General features: G+C 33.6%; 4 protein-coding genes across 7 annotated transcripts in view; 3 read left to right on the top strand and 1 right to left on the bottom strand.

Annotated features, from left to right (window-relative positions):
- The first annotated feature begins 1064 nt into the window (after window positions 1-1064).
- Window positions 1065-4431, top strand: LOC136415323 (uncharacterized). Of its 2 annotated transcripts, none has more exons than XM_066399853.1 (6): window positions 1065-1277; window positions 1442-1577; window positions 2493-2800; window positions 2867-3054; window positions 3776-3963; window positions 4188-4431. In XM_066399853.1, the coding sequence occupies exons 2-6, from the start codon at window positions 1472-1474 to the stop codon at window positions 4286-4288; spliced, it is 891 nt and encodes a 296-aa protein (XP_066255950.1). In that variant the 5' UTR covers window positions 1065-1277; window positions 1442-1471; the 3' UTR covers window positions 4289-4431. The 2 variants fall into 2 exon arrangements, with proteins under 2 accessions (XP_066255950.1, XP_066255949.1); XM_066399852.1 differs by having other exon boundaries at window positions 1484-1577.
- A 377-nt stretch (window positions 4432-4808) lies between these two features.
- Window positions 4809-7955, bottom strand: LOC136415316 (threonylcarbamoyladenosine tRNA methylthiotransferase). 2 transcript variants are annotated; one of them, XM_066399840.1, is made up of 11 exons: window positions 7819-7955; window positions 7272-7401; window positions 6999-7216; window positions 6809-6945; window positions 6623-6742; window positions 6288-6452; window positions 5960-6233; window positions 5639-5839; window positions 5506-5581; window positions 5227-5454; window positions 4809-4963 (listed from the first exon to the last, which is right to left on the bottom strand). In XM_066399840.1, exons 1-11 carry the CDS (start codon window positions 7839-7841, stop codon window positions 4898-4900), a joined length of 1638 nt encoding a protein of 545 aa, XP_066255937.1. In that variant the 5' UTR covers window positions 7842-7955; the 3' UTR covers window positions 4809-4897. The 2 variants fall into 2 exon arrangements, with proteins under 2 accessions (XP_066255937.1, XP_066255938.1); XM_066399841.1 differs by lacking the exon at window positions 7819-7955 and having other exon boundaries at window positions 4810-4963; window positions 6999-7231; window positions 7272-7406.
- Window positions 5914-10415, top strand: part of LOC136415325 (C3 and PZP-like alpha-2-macroglobulin domain-containing protein 8) — a 45494-nt gene continuing 40992 nt past the window's right edge. Inside the window, exon 1 of the mRNA XM_066399856.1 lies at window positions 5914-5917. The gene's annotated coding sequence lies outside the window, so the exon portion shown is untranslated. The remainder of the gene's footprint in view (window positions 5918-10415) is intronic.
- Window positions 8295-10335, top strand: LOC136415444 (uncharacterized). 2 transcript variants are annotated; one of them, XM_066400015.1, is made up of 5 exons: window positions 8345-8397; window positions 8561-8671; window positions 8735-8884; window positions 9129-9284; window positions 9388-10335. In XM_066400015.1, exons 2-5 carry the CDS (start codon window positions 8623-8625, stop codon window positions 9600-9602), a joined length of 570 nt encoding a protein of 189 aa, XP_066256112.1. In that variant the 5' UTR covers window positions 8345-8397; window positions 8561-8622; the 3' UTR covers window positions 9603-10335. The 2 variants fall into 2 exon arrangements, with proteins under 2 accessions (XP_066256111.1, XP_066256112.1); XM_066400014.1 differs by having other exon boundaries at window positions 8295-8671.

Below are 10415 nucleotides of genomic sequence, written 5' to 3' on the forward strand. Positions count from 1 at the left end.
GGCTATTCTCAAATGTCAAACCATAACTGCTGTATCTGAATGCACGCACTAATTTGTTGAAAATATTACTGTAGATAGAGCAAATCGCTTTGTGACTAAGTTTGTGAAACAAAGTAACAGTGATGATAACGCAAAGTGTCTAAAACAAAAACTAAACCGAAACCCCAATTTCTAATCTGGTATTGGGTTATAAGCTCATTGTTGCATATTTCATGTGCCACAAAAAAGCAAATAATGAATTGCGCGACAAACTGCAAACTAACGAAGTCGAACTAACGAAATAAAAAGCTTCGACTTTTTTTTAATAGTATTACTCGTTATTAATTTAGTCATTACAAATATGATAACAGTTATGTAACGATTCGTTGATGTTAATGTAATCTGTTTAAGGGTCTAAAATGGGCAAAAATAAAAATGTCATAACTGAGTAACACAAATTTCAATGAAAATAATCACTTTTAGAAAAATGCACAAAATGCGTTAGAATTTTTTTGTCAGGGGCGGGGGAAATATGGAACATTAAATGTCAAGATAGGTCGGTGATACACCTCAGTTAGATTGCGGAAAAGACACTTTTCTCACTTGTTACGTAAATAACTATATGGAATAAAAATGTTGGTTTTCAAATTCCTAAAAAGAAATTTGTTACCTAAATGAAAGAAACTCTTACATATTTTGTAAACATTTTTCGAAAACGCTTTTTTCCGCCGCAGTTATAAAGGTGAAACACTTCTTGAAAATCAAAAGATACTTTGGTCAAAATATTGTTCTTAACATTCTTATTTGCTTTCTCATCTGCAAAATACTCTGTATATGATAGTTCCTGTTTTCTTCACAAAGGGTGATCTAATTTCTCTCCCTTTCTCGCCTCTTTCTCATAAATTCATCTAATTTTGTGCAATTTGCAAACAAAAGAGGTTTCACCAATAGTCAAATAATAATAATACATCATATGCCTCTTCTTTTATTGTATAATATGAACAACAATTTCTCTTTCGACGGCTCAGTCTGCAGCTCGACTTCTTCTCGACTGAAACCGCCGGCACGGTGTGTATCTTATTTCTTTTAACGCTCTAATTCCATTCGACAATATACGAGATCTCTCCACTAATTTAAGTCGAATTTTGTCATTTCGCTACTCAGTCATTCCGCGCTGTTCTCCGATAACCGATTCGAGAAGAGCCCAAAAAAGTTTTTTTGTGCGCTTTCGCCAGAACTCGACTAGAATATATGCCGATTTGTGGATGTTAAGGTCCTTGTTACGGATAATCCATAAGGTATTAATTATTATTTGTTTCTGTATCTAGCTCGTTTTAGGGTATCCGAATTTTTTTGTACGAGACTTCGAATGATTTTAGGAATACGTCATATTTTGAAACAATATTTAGATCAGTAATTCCGCATATAGTATAAAAAGAATTGTATTCCGTTCGTTTTCCAGCCGTTGATGGCTAGTTTTTAACATTTGGATATGTACCAGCAGAAGTGGATGTGGTTCCTATGGACACTTAGTATGGCAAACCTAACGAGATCCATTAGGTCACCCGAGGACGTCGAAATAATATTTGAGCCACCCGGTAAGATAATAAATAAAAGATATCATAACTGTCATGCGGATGAATGATGAAAATCAGGATGTAAAATTGAAAATTTTAAATGCAGAAGAAATGTGAAAAATAAAAATATTCAAGGGGGGGCAACTAAGGGAAAATGGCACTGTATCATACGACTCATATGGTATACCTCGTGTAAACATTAAAGCGATTGAAACGGTATTCTAGATTTCAAGTCTTAACACCAGGCGATTTAAATTGAATAGCGAGTAAAATTTTTTAAATAATAATTTAGTTATTTGTATGTATACCTGAAAAACATGCGGGTGTTAATGATTAAAGTGCTCATCAGCACATAATTTTTTAAGTCGATAATAATGCTATTTAATAATCTTTAAAAAAAAAGTGTGGGAACAACAATTGTAGGGCAAACCAGTGTAGCAGAAAATGAAAGTGTTAAAAAAAGGTCCTGTTATTCAGGTTAGTACAGGTTAGTGCAAAAATGCACTAACCTGAACTTAAATTAACCATCGACATCGTAACGCAATAACAATGAACAGGAATCCAATCAAGATCAGACTGTTCACCCACGTGAAAATTAAGGAAGTATTTTTGTTAAAAACAAAACCGAAATATAATCCTGAAAAAAATATCATTTGGAACCATTTTTAAAAATAAATATGTAATTTTATTATTCACACTGCTGCAAATGCTTCTCCAACATTATGGTAAGCAATTTCGTTTTAATTGTGAAGTAAATTTGGCATGAAATGAGGGGCACACTTAACATAAACAATGGACACGGAATCCTTTCACTACAAAATAAATTATTTGTTTCCCTGAATGCAGAGTAATTACGTAAAAGATCTAAATTTAAGGAATATCGAGGGATTATAAAAATGTTTATTATTTTTATAATTCAAGTTGAATACTTTTTAGCTGATATAGAGTCGCGTCAAAATGACAAATATCCACCGCCTCCACTATTCCCTCTTCCTCTGCAACCATCTACAGAAGACACCAACAACGTCTATCCTGCACCAGATTTTCGCGAAAGAGACAGGGAACCTTGGAGGGTGTGCAATGAAAAAATGGAAAAAGCTCTGGAAACTGTTAGACGAAGACAACTGGCAAAGGAACGCCTGTTAAGACTCAGTGGATACACTCTCCATAAACCCCTTCGAACTGCCCCACTAGACATGTACGTGACAGACATGAGGGTTCGTTTACCTCCCAATAAAAGTTGGGTAAGTGGTCTTTTTCTTTAGTTTATAGAAACTAAAAAATGTTTATATAGAGAAAAATTGATGTAGGTTCGGGTCGATAGGTGTTCGTTCAACCCTATCAATCACAGTTTGGAGACACGACTCCTCTTCAACGATCTAACAATAAGCGGGAGGGTGAATCTATTTAACGAGGATCAATTGCAGAGAGAACCATTATCTCCCAACCCTGAAGAAACCTGCAACATGATTCTCCGGCTCAGGAAAGCCGGAATTGGGTAAAAAAATTCCTCAAAATGCTATTCGATTGTATGAAGTGTGTGTGTATGATTGATTGCATAAATGCAGGATGTAATGGCTTAACTTTTATCGATGAAACTGCAAACATCGGCTATTGTCGATTTGGAAATGAGAATTCTTACGAACAAAAGACTGGGTGGATATGTAGCAACGATCAAAATGAAAAAAAAATGTTGACCCCGATGTTTATGCCGAAAAGATTTCAAGGAACGATTCAATGGACCATTTTCCAATAACTTCACACATGTCGATGTTTAAGGACTGTCAAGATTTGAAACCACGTTTGAATACCAAACCACATTTTTTGCTTAATCACTTCAATTATCTGCTTTATTTGCTTCATTTTCGTACTACTTCTGCGTAGAAATCCTAAACTTAAGAAATCTTCATTTCTTTCTCAAGCACAACTTGGAACTCAAAAGAATACCGTGTTAAAATCTGAAATATTATTAGTCATCAAAGGAAATATCAAAAACAAGATTTTTTTATTCGGTTTCAATTTTGAATACCTCCGGAAGTCATAGGAATTTTTCAAATTTCAACACGGCATATTATTGGAACCCCAAATTGAACAAAGTTGTCTATGGCAAATTTAACTAACCTTGCATCTTTTATGATTGCCTAGGCCTTTACGGTTGAGCTACAGAAACGAACATCCTGTGTACAAAACATATTAATTGATGTCACTGTTATCTTCAGCTTCCATACTGAACCGATCAGACGGGAAAGAGGTCAATTTAACGTGAAAACTGACAGTCATTTTCTTGAGCCGGGGTTCATTTCTGTCTATGCCTATGGATGTGAATCCGGAATAAAACGGAGGGACCAACCGCCGCTCGAAGAAGACGAAGAAATTAGTAGAGAAATGGAGGACATTTTCCTAAAGGGTTTGTATAACAAGAGATTATTGTAATTTTTAAAATCGACGAATCAAAGTCCTAGCAACTTGTTAACCTCTCAGCAAAGTAATCAGCATATTAATCTTTCGGCAATTAAATAAGATAATAAAATCTTTATTGCTCACAACGTCACAAAGTATTAACATTACTAGTGTCAGAAAGAAAGTCCAATACTAGCATTCGTCTAAGTAACTGATAACGTTCCTTTTCAGGAATTAGATCTTTGTTAACTTCATATATGCAACGAGAGCTGCAACCGGCCATTAAAGAAACACTAATGAAGAATATGGGATATACTGTGTCCTATGGATGAAGAGGTGTAATAATAGAATCTTTTAGGACAATGGATTAAACGGAAATATTGAAACAAGGGATTAAAATATTGTATGTATTTATGTTGAAATAATTTAATCGCCTAATAGCCCGTATTTGGCACGTGTTTACATATTCCCTTTATGTATACACATCATTATACTTTTCTACGCTCTATAGATACCTACAATACCTAGCAATAACTACTGTTAGGACTGTATAAGAATCTAGACAACATATAATTAAGTTGCATTTTTTTTTATTCAATGAACATAATCCTGATCTCAATGCTTGAAGATACTTCGAAATTAAACCCGAAATGTATTCTCAAAAGGTTAACACAGTCCGCGGCATGCAATATAGGAAAAATGGACGATTCCAGAAATATAACGTCACGGATATGGGAATGGATGGCAAAAGGAATCTCTAAAAGGATTGTATATGGGCCCAAATGAATGTACATTCACAATTTAAAAATAAGGAAGAATCAATCTACTTTTTGTTATATTTTGCCAACTAATTTTCTAAATTCGGAAACTAAAACCATTAACTAACCCACAAACTTCTCCGTCTTAAAATTTAAAATATGCAGCTGAAGTGTAGTACGTCTTCATAAAAATGTCCAGAAGAATCGAAGCAAAACGCTAATTGCGACCAAGATGAGAGGCATCCAAATCTGAAAAGAATGCTTGAAAAACTTTGCCACGCCAGAAACTATAACCGCAACCAACACACATATGCTTTCTCACTAAAGAAAAACAAGACCCAAAAATTGTCCAGTGTTACTAAAAGAGTAACCTCTCAGGGTTAATTATCTTTTTGAGATACTGTTGATTTTCCCAATTTCAAATTTACAGTGTTATCCATTATTATTTCAATCGATTTTGTAGCAAAAGACCGTATCCAATAACAATAATAAAATTTGCATGCATTACTTACCTTACTATCTGCTTTGTCTATTTTTACTCCGCTTACAACGCCCCTTTCCAAAGGCTTTACCAATCCTGGCATCACCACTTCATCCAAAGGTTCTGCCGACATCGAAAATTTCCCAGCGCTTTCTATTTTCACTTTCACCACTTTGCCCATAAATTCTTTCCGAATTGGAACAAGAACCTGTTCGTAGAATTTATTATGGCCGACATAATGTTTTTTATCGTGAGATACCTATAAGACCAATTAAAGATTCCCGAACGTTGATGAAAGAATTGTTTTTACCTCAGTAACCAAAACATCTTGGATTTCGCCCACTTTGTGGTCGTAGGGTTTGTAGGTGTAAAATAAGTCGGTTAAACTGAAAAAAAAAAATGATAATAGAGTTGGTCGCAAACGTGAATAAGGACGTTAGTACCGTTTAGTTCGCTTTTTCACAACTTGAGGATCTATTCTGGGCATTAAAGCCGCAGGTGTCCCAGGCCTTGGAAAAAATTGATTAATAAATAAACTAGGAAATTTATACTTTGCACACAGGCTCAAGGTTTCATCAAAATTTTCTTCACTTTCAGTAGGAAACCCGCAAATGATATCTGTCGCTATGGTTATCCCTGGAACTCTAACCAATTTAAAACACTTTAAAAAAAAAAGTATAGACGAACATCACCCTGCTTTAAAATTAACTGCGAGTAATATCCAGATTTCATTTTCCTATGTTCATATACACAACAGTTCTCACCTTTCTTGTAAAAATTGTACTACATGCTCGAAATCGGTTCTGCAATATTCACGTTTCATGTCGGTTAAAACTTGGTCACTGCCGCTTTGTACGGGAACATGTAAAAATCCATAAACTCGCGGATGGTGCATAATTTTGGCGATTTCGTTCAGATGTTCGAGAATGTATGGAGGATTGGTCATTCCCAGCCGTAATCGGCAACCATTTGGTATAACTTCCACTAATTTCCAGAGGAGCTCCGGCAGGGACGTTCCGATATCTCGTCCATACGTTCCTATTTCAAAAGAGTATTTTTGACGTTTTAGACAAAAATTCATAGACTTGGTACCTGTATCCTCTGAGGTCAACCAAATTTCAACTACGCCCTCTTCAAAGGCTTGTTTCGCTCTGGCGACAATTTCTTCTGGAGGATAACTACCCAGATCGCCTCTGGCATGTTTCGTTTTGCAATAAGTGCACTGATTCAGACATCCCGTATTTATAGCAATAATTTCTACAAAAAAACGGGCCAAAATCTAAATTCTATGCTTTCAATTCATGAACGCGAAAATATATCATTCTCAAATAAGAGCACTGTACCACCTATCTGTGAGAGGCTTCAGTGAACAAATGAAAAGCCAATATGGGTAAATCCAAATAAGTAAACTATTATGCAGCACTTACCAATTAATGGATTTCGTCTAACTTTTGGCAACAACAGTGAAGCCCCACCTTTCTTCTTTCCATTTACTTTCTTAGTTCCCAAAAGTTTCACTGTGTTACCCTTTAAAGTTTCTTCGACAACTAAACACAAAAATTACATTAGGTATAGAAACTTCCGGCGCGTTTTTGCAATCAAAATTCACTTACCTTCTACAACCCTGTCAATTTGCTGCACACCAACAATACTATATCCTTGAACAAAAGAAGATTTTGGAGCTCCTTGAGGCACACATCCTGCCAGAACTATGCGCTTATTAGATTTTTTTGCAGACTCAATTTCATTTCTAAATTGAAAGCCATTTAAAAGCAAAGAAAAGAAAATTTGATAGATAATCACCTAAAATGATCCTCTGCAGGATTCTTCACAGTGCAGCTATTTAAAAGCCACAAATCTGCTTTGGTTTTATCATCAGTTAAGTTATATCCATATGCACTGAGCTGGCCAGCCATATATTCAGAATCTGAACTGTTGTGGGCACAGCCCCATGTCTTGACATAAATGCTTTGAACTCCAGGAATATTATCACCAATTGGTGCAGATATGGTTTCCTCTGTCTATAAAATAACCAACTGAAAAATATTCAATAGAATTCTTATGTATAATAATTACATGTTTGATTCGAGCTTTTACTTTCACATTTTTCCTGAAACTATATCTATCCTTTGGAGTAATATCTTGAGCAGATATTAAATCTTCAATGTCTTCTATGATTTCCTTGCATGGCGGTTCCATGTTTGATCTACACGAATATAAAGCATTTTGTAAGTGATAATCTAGATTAAATTGACCATCATCGACTGAGTTTAAAGTAACTGGACTGATCTTTGATGATAGCCAACCAATCAACTGGTTGAAAATTAGGCAACATAAAGGTCATACGAAGTTATATTGTTATTTTAAAAAGCCACTTATTTTAACTATTAAATAATCTAATAATTTAAATAAAATGCATAGTTTCGTTGGAGTACATACAGATTTCAATAATAATTCTTGATACCTGCAACCCTCGTCTCTGCTGCGACACCATTTTTATTGAAATGTTAGCATTAGTAACCATTAGCAAAGGTAGAAGAAAGATGAAAAATTGTTGACTCCATTGTGGGTTTCCTACTTCACTATAATTCGGTTAAAAAAGAGGGTATACATATGTATTTACCCAGAATTTTCCACAAATTCCATTGTACAGTATAGTAATAGTCCAACCGTTATTTCTTTGACTTTTTATCGATGAAAGGTAGCTAAGTACGTGGTTTTTCGCTTTTCTATACTTCTTTTTCACCAAGCCAAGACAATAACCACAAATCAGTCGAAGAGTCTCTCACTACGAGCGTCTCCATGCCATCCACATTTATGTCTTTCATAATGGCCGCTGGGTTCATATCACGATAATTCAAAGTTACATATTTGTGTAAATTTTCGAACGATTCACGATTAGATGATGTTTTTTGACGTTGAAAAAATAGACCTTATCTAATAGTCGCAGAATTATTGCAAATTAACTATCCAAACGTCCAAATATTACCAAGGAAACATTGCTAATTTCGTTTGGTCTTTTTGTACCTCAGCAGCCATGTTGAATTCTCTCATAAATTTTCCGTTAAAGATATACCTTAACCTTAAATTTAAAAAATTGACATGATTTTATAGTTTTTGATGATTTTGTTATTTATACATTTTTAAATTTTCTATTTGGTTTTGTAGTGGTTTACTAAATCGAAAATGACACTAATTTAAGGTGACTTAAATGTTTTAACTAATTCCTAATAATATTGTACAATCATAAATATCCATCACTCTAACTTTTACAAAACAAAGTAATAAATATTAATTAATACAATTGCGTTTTAATTACACTTCAAGTCTATATCAAATAAATACATTTCCTACTTTAACTTCAGCTACAGCATCCACTTTACAATGGAATATTTTACAAGTAACTGCTCATAATTCTGGATCAACCATGCATTATTTCATGCAATCTATCATCTTAACTGCATGCTTTGCTTTAGGTAAGTTTGGTCTTAATTAAAAATGTTTATGAGAAGGAAATTATCACAAGGTTTTTAAATCAGGAATCAAAGGTCTCAGATGTTACATTTGTGGAACATCTGACGATACTAAAAATGAGCACAGTACATCATGTGTTGATTTCCAAGTTGATGATCCTCAGTTTAACAGAGAGTGTGGAACTGGCAGCAAAAGCTGCAGGTTGGCTCGGAAAGGTAAGTTGTACATGTAAATTATTTTTTAAACTGCTGAAATGGTTATCAGAGTCCATAAAAGGATGAGTGGAATAAAGCTCTACTTATTACACACAGCCATGTTAGATTTCCTGTCAATTTGCCAATAAATGTACCATTAAGTCAAAACTAAAATAATCGAATGAAATAACGTCAATGTATAACAAAAAAATAGTCAATGAAGACTCTTATAGAAAAAATAAAATATACTCTAATCTTATTACAGTAAGTGAAAATGTAATTCTCAGTCGATCATGTGAACAAATCCCTTTGAATGACTGCAAAGTGGCCAACTCAATTGAATATTGCTTTTGCACTAAAGATTTGTGCAACAAAATTAATACTCTAGATGACGAAGAAGGAGATGATGAGCATTTAGAAGGTAATTTTTCATTATTTATAGCAAATCGTCCCTAATTTGTGTTTGTAATATTAAAATTATTGGGAACACTTACAAGAAATTCTTTGATACATTTAATTTTTAGATTCAGCAGAAGGTAGTGGCACTGAAAAAATTAATTCAGACATCTTAGACTCAGATAGTATCAATAAACTTGCAACCACTATCAAAAATTTCAATGACAGTGTTATGAGCCAACATGACAATGTTAACAAAAACGCTATAGATGTAAATTCAAGTTGCTCAAAATGTCAATTTTACACATACTTAGTAGCAAGTACTTTATATGCTCTAGGATGAACACTCCTTACAGTATTAACTGCAACTTATTTTCTATGGTATCTTTCTATTGCCATTGTTCTGATAATAAATATTTTATTGTATTTCAAATAAATCTCCCAGGACGCTGACATTAATAAATATGTGCTTATTAACGTCTATTGTGATATGACGTGAATGTAGTGCAATATTTAAATGTAAAGACAAACTTAATATTCCTAGTTGGATTAAGGAACTACCGACTGATATATGCATGTATTATCAATTACGCCATATATGGATATGATACACTGTATAAAGACTGATATGTGCCGCTTTTCTTCTTAAAGTATATACAATTAAAATGTATATTTACTTAGAATTTTTTTTATTAATAAAAGCGTGGAAAAAAGGGGAGACAGCAAAAATAGATATAATTTTTAAGGCTTTATTTACGTAGTATGATAAAACCTCTAATAAAACTAATGTAATGAACGTATACTTCCTACTTTAATAAAAATTTATTCCATATTTAGAGGTACCTATTAATGTTATGTATTAAAACATTCCTCAATTAAGTGCTTTACTAGGTGTTGTAACCAGGATTAAACTTAAGTTTTTTCAGTTAACAATTATTTAGTTACCGAAATGTATACCAAAGTATAGTTTGGCTGTGCTTTCAGACCAAGTAACACACATAAACATACATACAACATACACAATATAGACATACATAAAAAGGAATTTAAAGCCAAAGGTAAATTAAGAAAAAGTCAATAAATAAACCCATTTTGAAACCACAAAATTTCGTATTTGATTATGAGCCTTTACTACCAACATAATACATACAGCTTT

Source organism: Euwallacea similis, chromosome 20 (genome assembly GCF_039881205.1).
Source record: "Euwallacea similis isolate ESF13 chromosome 20, ESF131.1, whole genome shotgun sequence".
In the NCBI taxonomy this organism is placed as follows: Eukaryota; Metazoa; Arthropoda; class Insecta; order Coleoptera; family Curculionidae; genus Euwallacea; species Euwallacea similis.